The 14,441-nt window shown below is 38.8% G+C and overlaps 1 protein-coding gene across 15 annotated transcripts in view; it reads right to left on the bottom strand.

Annotated features, from left to right (window-relative positions):
* The window catches only part of picalma (phosphatidylinositol binding clathrin assembly protein a), a 55,140-nt gene that overhangs the window by 3,811 nt on the left and 36,888 nt on the right, over positions 1 to 14,441 (bottom strand). For 5 of the 15 annotated variants that reach the window (XM_055208360.2, XM_055208367.2, XM_055208368.2 and 2 more), the window contains 7 exons: positions 13,277 to 13,384; positions 11,230 to 11,358; positions 10,730 to 10,760; positions 10,542 to 10,641; positions 8,547 to 8,570; positions 3,685 to 3,744; positions 322 to 426 (listed from right to left, as the gene is read on the bottom strand). In XM_055208360.2, coding sequence (XP_055064335.2) covers positions 322 to 426; positions 3,685 to 3,744; positions 8,547 to 8,570; positions 10,542 to 10,641; positions 10,730 to 10,760; positions 11,230 to 11,358; positions 13,277 to 13,384 — 557 coding nt within the window. The remainder of the gene's footprint in view (positions 1 to 321; positions 427 to 3,684; positions 3,745 to 8,546; positions 8,571 to 10,541; positions 10,642 to 10,729; positions 10,761 to 11,229; positions 11,359 to 13,276; positions 13,385 to 14,441) is intronic. The other 10 variants (XM_055208363.2, XM_055208369.2, XM_073874314.1 and 7 more) reach the window with 5 other exon arrangements.

The following is a 14,441-nucleotide window of genomic DNA, read 5'->3' as shown; positions in this document are numbered from 1 at the left end:
TAAAAGCACGAAGCATGAAAAGGCATTTGTGATCCTGCCTGTGAAGACCGTGTAAAATTATAACCTTGATATTTTTAATACTGATCGATTAACATCATGTCAAAGATTGAAATCAGTGATTAAAATCCAACTTTGATGCTCTTATCTCAATTAGATTGAAACTTTAGCCTGGATTTCACAGACAGGGTCACATTTTAAGAAATTCTGTGTATACTATTGTGCTGGCAGGTAAGTCTGTTTGGATAAGGCTTTGTTGATCTACAGGGTTTGAATGTAGAGAAGTGTTTGTAACCTCATTGTGTATAGTACTGTAGGTCATACCTGTGCCCCTGATACCGGGCCGAAGGGGTTGGCCGGCCGCATCACAGTCTGCGTGTACATCATAGTGGGTTGGGTCATCATTGCCATAGAGCCCATCTGAGGGGCCTAGAAGAGAAATTAAATGGACGATTTTAAAGGGACATTCCACTTTTAGGGGTTAAGCCCAGAATGGGCGAAGACCCCTATTGTATCTGTTAGTTTTCTTTTTCTTTTTTTTCTTTTTCTTCCTCCGCCATTGCGGTCTATGGCAGCCTATAGCAGCGTACATAGGAAAGTTATGAAATTTTGCACACTGATAGAGGACTGTCCAAAAAGTCTCCACAGCAAATTTGGGGTCTTAATCTCTAACCCGCTAGCGCCACCAACAGTCCAAAGTTGCACTTATGTTTTTGCTTATAACTTCTGATCCATAAGTCATATAAACAAAATTCTTGTTTCCTCTGATTCCTTGGCTCAAGACAATTCGATTGGACCCTATGACGTCATTTTCCATCATGAAAAATTTTCGGCCATTTTGACTTATACATAAAACCTACTTTTGCGAACTTGTCCTAGAGCTTTTGCCCAATTGCCACGAAAAACGGTATGTAGCATCTAAAGACACTCAGGGCAAAAAGATATTAAAAGAATTTTGATAAACCATTCCGTTTTCGTATAGCGCGTCATCAAATTTTACGTAGAGCGCAAAAAAACAGGTTTTAGTGTGTATCTTCGCCAATCTTATGTCTATTGACACCACACTTGGTAGTTGTGATGCCAGTCAGGATCTGAGGGGGCATGCAGAGTTTCGTCGCAGCGCCACCTAGTGGTCATACTTATGCTTTACATGCCTATAACTTTGGCTCTGATCTGTGTTTTTCATGGGACTTGTTTCCCTGAAGTCCAGAATAGTTACCGAGTCCAACGATACCAAACATGCCAGATTTCGCCTTACGGTTATCCCTGCGCAGCAAAACAGCACTTAAAAAACATGCGCAAATATCTCCGCGAGCGTAATTCTGATCGACTGGAAAACACCATAGGAAGAAACTAACCTTACCTTCTGAACAAAAAGTTCTGTTGGCGTTATATTAAAATTTTCATCAGAAATGGCCGAAAATTGCAAAAAACGAAAAATTACCTTTACATTTTGTGTTTTTTACACATAAATGGTTATAACTTCGTAAAGCAAAGCGATTTTTTCACCATATTTGATACGCTGATGTACGACCACAGTCTGAGACTACACAAAAAAAATTGTATGCTTGCACCACTAGTTGGCCTTATAATTGAACAAAACCTTTGAAATCAAGCCACCCTATGGTCTTACAACTGTTTCTTCACTAAACTAAAGTGTATAGTCATAAAACTAGCTAGATGTAACACAGTTATGACCTGCGGTTACATGCACAATTTTGTCATTGCGCCACCTAGTGGTTTTGAGATAGAAATATGGTACTTTTGTCTAAAACTACTCCAACAGTACATCTAAAATCTTGGGTCATCATGTATTATTCCTTTCATGGCTTGGAGATCATTGGTGCATGCCAATTAACTCCTTAGCAACCAATTAGGATACCTTATCAACCCTTCTTACAAGAGCTATATCTCTGCATCAGAACATCGTAGAGACATGGGGGTGGTCTCTTTTGACTCATTAACACCACTGTAACATTTTGTGAGCTGAGAAATGCCACTGCAAGCACCACTCACATTTTCTTCAGTGTTCTAGTTGTCAGTGCTCCTCGAGAAGAGAGGGAGAGATTACACTGAATGAAAACACAGCTTTTTTGCTGATAACTGTTATATTATTTAGTCTGAAATCAAGAGATTTTCCTAGGTTCTTTAAACTGCTCATCCGAATTCAACTTTTTTTCTTCGGTGCCCTTTTTGGCTTGACCCCGGCATTGCTGCTTGCAGCTATATTTTTGAAAATATGCTCATTTTCCAGCTCCCCTAGAGTTAAACATTTGATTCTTACCATTTTGGAATCCATTCAGCTGATCTCCGGGTCTGGCGCTAGCACTTTTAGCATAGCTTAGCATAATCAATTGAATCTGATTACACCATTAGCATCGCGCTAAAAAATAACCAAAGAGTTTGGATGTTTTTCCTATTAAAAACTTGACTCTTCTGTAGTTACATCGTTTACCAAGACCGACAGAAAACTGCCCGAAAATAGTCCCCTTGGTTACTTTCAATGGCAGGGGACTATTTTCGTGCAGTGCGTAATATCACTACGCCTGCTGCAGCCATGTTACATCAGCAAAGTCCTTGATTATTACACCAGTTTGAGAGTATAGATCCTAGCCATATCTGCCTAGAGGATCACAACTTTTAGTTTTATGTCGGTCTTAGTACATAATGTAACCAGAGAAACTCGTATTTTTTAGCGTGATGCTAATGATCTAATCAGATTCAATGGATTATGCTAAGCTATGCTAAAAGTGCTAGCACCAGACCCGGAGATCAGCTGAATGGATTCCAAAACGGCAAAAATCGGATGTTTAACTCTAGGGGATAAAAAAAGTGGAGTTTTCCTTTAAAAACCAAGCAAACAAAAGAAAAAGCACTGAGGATGTAGTTTTTTGTTCGTACGTTCCATGGTTTAGAAACTTTATCCAATTTGGATTATTTTATTGGAGCCTCTGGCCACCATACGCTTTCGATGTATCAAACAGACCCAGATATTCACCAACAATGAGCTTTTGTGGGTGGGGTTAGTCAGCCTTAAACTGAAAACTCAAAAGGCAGATGACACTTCCTGAAAACTCATCACTGTCGCATCTGTTTAGATCTATTTGCATCTGGTGTATGTTGCAACTTTAAATGCCAGTAGCAGACAGTTCCTCCATCCACATTTTACTAGAGTACTGAAACTCAGCAAAGAGGAACGTGAATCTGGTGTTCTCATTTGAACTAAATGTAGTTATTGTTTACCTACACCTGAAGAAGCACTTGACAAACCAGTTTCACGACGAAAGCTACACTTTTAGAAATTTCCTCTTTGCTTTCTTAAGACTGTTTGTACCTCAATTCACAATATTGTACATTAGCTTAAAAATGTTTTGTACAATCGGCACAACCCTACCCAATTCAAACCTTGATTCAGTCAAGCTATAATTCATCCCCCACCTAAAAAGTATTTTTTCATCTTTCTTTAAAGCTGATATCTATGTAACTACCCCTGTTTAACTGATGAACAAAACAAACTGCCAGAGAGGGCGAAGTGCTGTAACGTTGACCTACGCATAATGAAGAGGTGCTTCAGCTCCAGAGTGCTTTGCACATTGTTTCAGAAGGCCTCGCTTTACCAAAGTGGGAAGTAGCTCAAACCTCTCATACCGACAGAGTAAGTCAAACAAATTCCGATTTTTCACTTACCATTCCGTATCCCATCATGCCCGTGGGCGTTGTGGCGGGAAAGGCCATCACAGAGGGAGCCTAGGAGGACAAAATTGGTGTCAGAACAGAAATAGCACAGGTAAAACATGACATCATACTTAGCGTGAATGAATGACTCTTTTGAACACCTTATGTGAGAAATTCCAATTGGGCAGCCATGAGATCACCGTCCCAGACACGGCATCTCGGATTCCATGTTTACACACACGGCACAAAGGAAACTTTGTGCGAGTGCACTAACGGAGCGTTTTTTATTTATTTCGCCCCAAATACTCTTTTCGCTTTCTCAACATGGAGAGCTGCTCACATCTGGGAAACGTTAGAGAAGTCTTTTCCAGAGCATCAAAACAGGAATATAGGCAAGAAGACAGAGAGGAAGAGAGAGAGTGTGTATGTGTGTGGGTTCTCTTTGAAGGCAAAGTGATTAGTTGCAGGTGCAGTGATCTGGTAGATGAAAGAAGCTCTTTGTGAAGGAGCTGTGAAAATCTCAGTCAAGCCATTGCTGTGCACAGACACAGTGTGCTACTGAAACGTGTGACGGGTTCTGCGTGGCTTCCTAATTTCTGCAAACTAAGAAAATGGTGACCAGTAATTACTATTACCACCTAAATGGCCATGCCATAGTTGGATAAGGTAGATTTAAGGGGCCGTATTATTATAATAAGATCCCCTTTTGACATCACAAGGGGATCAAAAACTGATTGACCTATTTTTTCACATGCTTGCAGATAATGGTTTACCAAAACTAAAGGGGATCGCACACCGGCCGCGCAGCTCAGCGCCGCTCTAAAAAAAAAAAAAAACACATTGTTTTTTTATAAGTATGAGTATACGCACACGGGCGCCGCCAGGTGGCGCCTGTCCGTGCCACCCAGCTTTGACTCAGGAAGTTGCTCAAATCCCTGGTCGCGCCACATACATAGTTTAAGATTAAATAACATCACTGTTTGTCCCAAATCATTAATGATTAACATTGGCAGCCGGTGTGCGACCCCCTTAAGTTACTGAGTTGTTCCCGATTATAGCGCTTTTTTTTGTATGATATGCCCCCTTTAATATTTTGTTTATTTAATATCTAGTGTAGTCTATAGCCGTTTCTCAATGTCAAGGATACTTCCTTGGCAGGACTAGTCCTTACAAGTCACTTCCTTGAGAGGCGAGGCGAGGCTCCTTTTAAGCATTCGGAGAACACGTTAAATGGAACAGGCTAACAAGTGCACGTCATTACGTCATTGCGTGATTGAAAGGTGTGCTTTCGGTGCTGCGCGCATAGGATTGTGGGTGATTTCAGCGCGTGAAGAGCGCGAAGGATACAAATTTGCATCCTTTCCTGTATATGGGATATTTCTCGAACGAAGGACTCAGTCCTTGGCTGAAATTTCGAGGATCCTCGACATTGGAACAGTCCTTCGACGGACGTCAATGACGTAGCATCCTCGAAATTCTAGCTTCCGAGGATCCTTCCTTGACATTGAGAAACGGCTTATATAACGATTTTTGAAGGCAGCATAGATGTATACTTCACTGCCTTCAATGTCCCACAATTCTATGCATGTGCGGGAATGTGATTGTTCAAGCCTGGTCGCATTCGAAAAAATAAAATGGCGGCTAAGAAATGTACTGATTTCTCGCTAGAGTTGCAATCAAAAATTGCAAAAAAATGAAAATACATTGTAGTTTTTAAATATTCAATTAGGCTGTCCGAATGCGTTTCCCGTAGCCGGCTTCATGTTCATAGTGCCTCCAAAGCCATTGCCTCATAAGACACTGAGGCAAAAAGTCAGCTGCCTAACTCTGCGTTCAGACCAGCAAAGGTAGAGGCATCAAGCGCGAGTGATTTCAATGTTAAGTCAATGTAAAGACGTGTTGACGCGCGTCTGGAGGTCTCGCGGTAGACGCGTTTCTGCCTCATTCCCGCATCTAGTTCGCACAAATTGAGCGTTGTCGCGGGAAACACAAAAATGTTAGCTTTGGCGGAAAAATGCGCCACGTTAACCAATCAGGAGCTTGCTCTAGTAGTGACGTAATTACAGAAAGCGAGCAGAGTCGCAGAAGCCCCTCCCATGACGCAAATTTCTGTGTGAATGTCTTGATGAATAGAATTTCACGCGCGTCTTTCACACGTTAATGAAGCGTGTAAACTCAAAATGTTTAAGTGGCAAACTAGACGCGGTAGACGCGAATTTGACGCCTCAAACGCGGCTGGTGTGAACCTACGGTAAGGTTTCAGATGCAGCCCATGAGCAAATTTATCATTCAACAGCATTGCTGAATGTTTTCTCCATAAAACTGGAGTTTTCCAAAGACAGACTGAAAGCCGCAGTTTGAAATCGCTTCGGTTTCCTACGTCACAAACATGTAACCAATCACATCATCACAGATGAACGTGGATCAATAGTTTGAGCCATACATACAGTGGGGCAAAAAAGTATTTAGTCAACCACCAATTGTGCAAGTTCTCCCACTTAAAAAGATGAGAGAGGCCTGTAATTTTCATCATAGGTACACTTCAACTATGAGAGACAAAATGAGGAAAAAAAATCCAGAAAATAACATTGTCTGATTTTTTGAGAATTTGTTTGCAATTTATGGTGGAAAATAAGTATTTGGTCAATAACAAAAAAGCAAGATTTCTTTCTCTCACAGACCTGTAACTTCTTCTTTAAGAGGATCCTCTGTCCTCCACTTGTTACCTGTATTAATGGCACCTGTTTGAACTTGTATAAAAGACACCTGTCCACAACCTAAAACAGTCAGAATGCAAACTCAACTATGGCCAAGACCAAAGAGCTGTCAAAGGACACCAGAAACAAAATTGTAGACCTGCACCAGGCTGGGAAGACTGAATCTGCAATAGGTAAGCAGCTTGGTGTGAAGAAATCAACTGTGAGAGCAATTATTAGAAAATGAAAGACATACAAGAACACTGATAATGTCCCTCGATCTGGGGCTCCACGCAAGATCTCATCCCGTAGGGTAAAAATTATCACCAGAATGGTGAGCAAAAATCCCAGAACCACATGGGGGAACCTAGTGAATGACCTGCAGAGAGCTGGGACCAAAGTAACAAAGGCTACCATCAGTAACACACTATGCAGCCAGGGACTCAATTCCTGCAGTGCCAGATGTGTCCACCTGCTTAAGCCAGTACATGTTCGGACCCGTCTGAAGTTTGCTAGAGAGCATTTGGATGATCCAGAAGAAGAGTGGGAGAATGTCATATGGTCAGATGAAACCAAAACATAACTTTTAGGTAGAAACTCAACTTCTTGTGTTTGGAGGAGAAAGATGCTGAGTTGCATTCAAAGAACACCATACCTACTGTGAAGCATGGGGGTGGAAACCTCATGCTTTGGGTCTGTTTTTCTGCAAAGGGACCAGGACGACTGATCCGAGTTAAGGAAAGAATGAATGGGGCCATGTATCGTGAGATTTTGACTCAAAACCTCCTTTCGTCAGCAAGGGCATTGAAGATGAAACGTGGCTGGATCTTTCAGTATGGCAGTGATCCCAAACATACCGCCCGGGCAAAGAAGGAGTGGTTTCGTAAGAATAATTTCAAGGTACTGGAGTGGCCTAACCAGTCTCCAGATCTCAACCCCATAGAAAATCTTTGGAGGGAGTTGAAAATCTGAGTTGCCCAGCGACAGCCCTAAAACATCACTGCTCTAGAGGAGATCTGCATGGAGGAATGGGCCAAACTACCAGCAACAATATGTAAAAACATTGTGGAGACTTACAGAAAACGTTTGATCTCTGTCATTGCCAACAAAGGGTATATAACAAAGTATTGACATAAACTTTTGTTATTGACCAAATACTTATTTTTCACCATAATTTACAAATAAATTCTTAAAAAATCAGACAATGTGATTTTCTGGATTTTTTTTCTCATTTTGTCTCTCATAGATGACGTGTACCTTTGACAAAAATTACAGGCCTCTCTCATCTTTTTAAGTGTGAGAACTTGAACAATTGGTAGCTGACTAAATACTTTTTTGCCCCACTGTATATGCTGAAATGACTGCAGCACTGCTGGTTCAGCTCTACTTCTGCTCAAATGTGCAGTGTGAATGCTCTCTAACCAGTTAACATCAGCTAAAAAAAAATTACGTATGCATTGTGAAACCAGACTTTCAGCTGCTATGCATCTAAAATTGCCAGATGTAGCATCTATTTACATATATATCTATGGTCTGAGCTGGTGCGATTGAGTAGAGGCAGGGACGCAAAATCAAAACAACTTCTCTTAGAGAATGCTAAAGGTAAATATGTCAGAAAAGATTCAGTTATATAAAAAAAATAATAATAAAATGTAGACTTTGTGCAAATCCATATCGTAATTACAGATATGGCAATTACATTTCGTAATTATAACAAACACAGCAATGGAAAGATATATAATAAAACAGTTTGACAAAAACGCATGCATTACAGTAAATATTGATAAGTTATATTGTGTATATACTGATAAATCCAGCTGATCAAAATCTAACTCCTGTGAAAGTGTTTCTTTCTATACCAAGATACTTTATCGTTCAAAGTCAAGCTAGCTGTATGTATTGTTTGTTTGTATTATACTTTGCAATGTGCTATAAACCCTCCAATAAAAACATCAATCCACTGATTCACAGCTAAAGACTTCAGTTGCCTAAAAGCAGATAAATGAGTGAAACCGATGAGAGGAAATGGAGCCATCAGCCTTGCCAAAGTGATGACTGGTTAGATCAGCTCGGAGGTTTTGATGACTCGGAAGTCATAGACTGTGACCAAAGCCAAGGCGGTGTGGTTAATAATCTCATGCGTTTCAGAGAATAGTTTAACTCAATGTTTTAACTTACGTATTGTGGAAAAAGCATGCCATTCTGTTTATCCCCCGGACAAGAATGGTTACACAACGAACAGACGAATAATATTAGAAGATATACAAAACACAACAACACACAACTAACATTGAAAGTTCACAAACACACACATTTTAAAGGTTCAATTTGGGTTTTTTAATAGCATCTACTGTAGTTGCGAATTGCAACCAACAGCTCAGTCCACAGCTTAAAACACAGAGAAGCTACAGTAGCTGCCACAGGACAAACATGTCGTCTGAGACAACGTAGGTACGAAACGCGTTCTGTAGAACAGTTTGTCCATTTAGGGCTACTGTAGAAAACATCTCATTTGAAGGTAATGAAAACAATACAGTTCATTAAGTAAGGTCTTTATACACCACTGATAATGTAGTTGGGTGATTCTCACGAAACCATTGAAACACCACGGCACTAATGATTTTAGCTTTAAAATGTGTAATATAGTAACATTAAAAAGCATCAGAATTAACACAATACTGTGTTCTACCTTGCACAATGTGTGATTTCAACATAAGAATTTATGATTGTAAATTTTATCTCATTTTCTGCTGAAATTCTCATTACCGCAATGTGTCCGGCTGTGTTTGAACATGCGTTATGTTGTAATTTAATCAAATTAACATAAAAATATTAAGAAAAAAATAAATGGATGTTTTGCTAGACTACTTTAGATGAAAAATATTTACTGAATATTCATGTATAATAATAATGAAAAAAAATTAGGAAAATGATGTGTCCATGCCTGATGTTCTCATCCTCCGCAACACTTTTTGAGAACAGTTTAAGCACACATACAGAATTTTAATAAAGTTTGATTTTGAGTGACCAAGCACATGGACCAGTTACTTCAAGATGGCTACCAGGTAAGATCATTTTTTTACAGTTAATTTGAAATATTGTCTTGTCAGAATGCTTACACGACATTTTGATTATCATTACCGCAACAGATGCTTATTAAATGTTAATTTAATTAATAGAAGCATAATACTTTGATTTTAAATGCATGTGCAGAATCTCCAAATTATGTTCTTTCAGGTTTGTCATGTCATTTTGAAAATATGTCAGTGTTGATGTTTTCTGACTGTTGCGGTAATGAGATTTTTTAGGACTATTTTTTAAAATTACGTTACAAAAAGTGTTAAATGATAAGTACAAGTTTTTAAATTAATGTTCCCATTTACTCCAGACTTTGTTTTTCAATGTCTGGTGGGAAAAAAAGTAAATTTAAGCAATTTTTACATTTTCATGCTTGACATTTTTAAAACCAAGTTTTCGTGAGAATCACCCAGTTATGTATATTATAATCGGGCTGTCAAAAGCTTAATGCCGATTAATCGCATACAAAACAAAAGTCAATTTTTGCACAACACACATGTATGCAGTGTGTATAATTATTTTGTATATACAAATAGCCACACATGCATATATGGATTTAAGAAACATTTACATGTATATAAATATTTACTTATATTTTAATATATTTTATATTATATATATAAAAAATATATATAATTTTTTAATGTATACATGTATGTGTGTATTTATATATAGATGACAAATACACACTACACACACACAAATATATTTTGCAAAAACAAACTTTTATTTTTTATGCGATTAATCGCGATTAATCATTTGACAGCCCTAATATTATATTATATTGCATTTCTGTCAAGAGATCCTTCTAAAAGTCCCACATTGCACCCTCAAACACAAACAGACAAGACAGAATCCACTGCAGTTGTTTTTGAGAACCTAAATTAAAATCATTGCTCCGTTCCAAACTTTGTGAACTCGACTACCTAGGCATCATCAGAATAGTATTTGGTAGGGGCAAACACGCTCACTAAGGTTTTGAACAGAGCTAATGCTACAGAATGAATGAAGATGTAGGCATTAGTTTATGGCAGCTGCTTTAACCAGCAGTCTTGTTTCATTTGTATAAGAGAAAGCATATTTTGTTGCGCTCACCATGGTGGCAGGGTTCCATGTTGTGGACGGGGCCATCTTTGGTTGCCAGTTGTTTCCTCCGGTTAACTTCTTCTCTCCCGGTTGACTCCAGTGAATGTCACTATGAAGAATGCGAAGAGATGTTTCACTAAAATTACAGTCTTTCAAAACAATGAGTTATGATTGAGCTCTACGGCAAACGTACATACTTTTTCATCGTTCCATTTCCAATACCGAGATCTGCAAGAAAAAACACACACACATACACTGAAGACAGCAGCAATTGCAAAATAACACTAGACTTTAAAGGGACATTACACTTTTTTTGAAAATATGCACATTTTCCAGCTCCCCCAGAGTCAAACATTTAATTCTTACTGTTTTGGAATCCCTTTAGCCGATCTCCAGGTCTGGCGCTAGCACTTTTAGCATAGCTTAGCACAATCCATTGAATCGGATTAGACCACTAGCATCGCGCAAAACCAAAGAGTTTCGATATTAAAAAAAAAAGTGGAATGTCCCTTTAAACTTTAGACTGTGACATCATATTTTTGCCCATTATTCGTATATTTCATAAAAAAAATAATTTTTGCATGGTTACAGTGTGATCGCTTCTTAACACTTTTAATTGGGGGTTTCAAAATACTGGTGCTCAAAACTTAAATAAGATTTTACAAGTAACACAATGTCAGCACAAAATCACACTTACTGCCCACAAGGTTTGCTAGGGAGGAATCCAAGTCATCAGAAACCAGTTTGCCTGGTTGCTGTGCACTGGGCGTCATGGCCTGGTTTGGAGAAGCCACTGTGGGTTTCAGTATGCCACCTAAAATATCATCTTAAACAAATGGAGCAGAGGGATAGGGAGAGGGATGAAGACACAGACAACACACACAAACAAGAAGAACGTTTAGGTTGGGTGGAGTGAGAGGCTGACGCCCACAAAGCAAATGGTGCAGAACCGAAAGTGAAACAATGTGGGCAAAACTCTTGTGTGAGGACAACTCACCCAGACATGCAGTGCCATGCAAAGCCAGCGATCCAAACGGATCAAACCGCACAGTGAGAGAGGAGAGAGAAACAGAACAATGTGAGGAACATCTCATAATATGACAGTGATGTGAAATGACAAGCATGTACAGTATGTGTCAAGTCGCACTGTGGAAGTAAAACAGGTAGTGAATGTCGCCTAATATGCCGTATATCTGTCGTAAGTGGAAAAGGAGGATCAACAAAAAAGTATTTTACACTGTAACAGGAAAAGTAGCTTTTATTAATATTTATCATTTAGGTACACATTTGGTACCAATAAGTATCTTTGAGGTCCAAAGAAATGTACCCGACCCAAAATGACCCGAATCACTTTTTACTAGGGCTGTCACGATTATAAAATTTGGTTGACGGTTAATTGCCTAATAAATTGTGGGAACTATGACGATGAATTGTCTGTTTTATTGTTTTGACGTTTAATTCTCATAGATTTTTTGTTACACTGATTATTTAAATTAAATCTTTTGCAAGGTTTACTTGGCATTAATACACAACACATTTAAAAGTAATTATTTAATTAATATATCGTTTAAAACTAAAATTATTCATAAGAAATAAACACAATAAAGTGTCTGAAAAAATAACTAAAAAAATAAAAATGCAATCAAAATAAACTCACTATTCCAGAACAGGCTTTAAATAGTAGCCAATCCTACTAAGGTCATATTAGTACTGGACCACATGTCTGTCATGGCTGCAAAAAAATAAATTCCTTACAGCTCCTTAAAAAATAGCATTTTTCACTACCCTAAAATTGGTTATGTTTTACCTGGCTATTCATAATGCTTAAAGTTTTGCAGCATTTCTTTAAATGCTGTCTTTCCACTATATTAAATGGCTTTGCAATGCATCGCTTTACACTGTCAAGTAGTGCCGTTAGATACGGTCTGGTTTATATAGGCGCCGCAGCTCCCCCTTGTGTTTTTAGAGAGATATGCAATCATTGCGGTGATCTGAAATCATTGCAATGATGTCAAACATACCCCACCCATGTACAAGGCACATGTAAAACTTTTAGAACCAAACCCGCTTGAGTTGGACCTCTGGTTTTCGGATCCAAGTGGACCCGTGAAGACCTCTACTTTGGGGTACTAAAATGACTTCTTTAGGTGCAAAAGTGTACTTTTTGAAAGGGTACCACCCCAGTGGCGGTGTACATCAATGTTTACCAGCATTAAAGTAATGCAAGCATTATTTACAAACAGTAGCCTAAATAGTAATTTGGCTACTGGTTATCACAAACCAACAACACATACAACCTAGTTGACATCAGCCAAAAAGTTCTGTTCTAATTAAAAATAAACAATTTTCTTTACAAAAAAAGAAAACTTTGGGTTTTAAACTTGGGTCCAATGCTCAACATGTCTGCAACCAAAAAAGCCCATCTGTGTGTGCAAAGCAAAAGTCAGTGTGCAAGGTGTGCGTTTGAACAGCCAGTAAAAATGAACAACAAAAAACTATGATCAAGTGTCCAAACGCATTGTGATTCCCCCCTACCCTAATGTTGCCCTAAGCAACAAAAATAAGCTTTAAGGAGGATGGAAAACATCTGTATAACTCTTTTCACATGCTAGATTTACACTGCAAGATCTACACGTGGTTAGACTCCACAAAGCCTCTAAAACACGGTGGGTGTCCCTTGGCAGTGAAATGGATGTCAAGCGTCATGTATGTGCAAAGGCAGTCCGTTTTGGCAAATCTCTTACCTGCGGAGTCTGTGGTGCCGGCGGCCGACTTATTGCCAAACACAGAATCGAAGTCGACATTAAGGCCTGTCGAGCTCGGAGGCTGGGCGGCAGGAGGAGCTGAGAACCCTGTGTTAGAGGAAACAAGGTCAGACCTGAAACATCTGGACAGTCTGGTCCACCTACGCATGTCTCAGTCTTAAAAAAAGTGATTTTAATATGCTTTTTCAGTTTACGTGTGATGTAAAGTCATAAAGTAATTAATTCAAATGGTTCGATTCTCTTCCACTTAAAGGACTTCCAAAAAAGTCAGGTGTTTGACTCTGTTAGCCCAAGGCAATTGACTTAGTTCCCAGAATCATTATATAAACATGTCTCTACAGACATAAGAAATTCAGCAATGGTCATTTATACACTTTATAACATAACCCTACTGATCCTGTAGGAGGAAAGCAAGGGCCAGTTTAGGCCAACTAAAATGCTTAAACATGTATGCCAGAGCTTAAAGGAATAGTCAATTTTCTAAAAAAAAATCCAGATAATTTACTCACCACCATGTCAACCAAAATGTTGATGTCTTTCTTTGTTCAGTCGAGAAGAAATCATGTTTTTTGAGGAAAACATTCCAGGATTTTTCTCATTTTAATGGACTTTAATAGAGCCCAACACTTAATACTTAAAGGAACAGTATGTAAGAAATTTATATAAAATAATCATAAAATGGCCCTGATATGTCACTAGACATTAAGAAATCATTTTCATTTCAAATACTTATATCACGGACAACAGTGGTCTGGCCAGGATATTGTCATTTAAAAAGTGGAGTTGCAGCCCTTAACTAATGTTTATGTTGTCATTTTGTGTATTGGCCACCAGTTGTGTGATTGCAGTACCAGTTTTAGCCACAAGTTTTGTGATTGCAATACCAGTTTTGGCCACAATCCTACATACTGTTCCTTTAACACTTAGCAGTTATCTTCAACGGAGTTTCAAAGGACTATAAACGATCCCAAACGAGGCATAAGGGTCTTATCTAGCAAAACGACCGTCATTTTTGACAAGAAAAACAAAAAACATCAACCCTTAAACCACAACTCCTCGTCTAGATCCGGTCCCGTGATACGCCAACGCGAACCCACGCAAATGCATAGTGACGTAGGGAGGTCACGTGTTACATATATGAAAC

This window comes from Misgurnus anguillicaudatus, chromosome 12 (assembly GCF_027580225.2).
Source record: "Misgurnus anguillicaudatus chromosome 12, ASM2758022v2, whole genome shotgun sequence".
Taxonomy (NCBI): domain Eukaryota; kingdom Metazoa; phylum Chordata; class Actinopteri; order Cypriniformes; family Cobitidae; genus Misgurnus; species Misgurnus anguillicaudatus.
The sequence above is the reverse complement of the archived record's forward strand: the minus strand, read 5'-3'. Positions and strand labels throughout refer to the sequence as shown.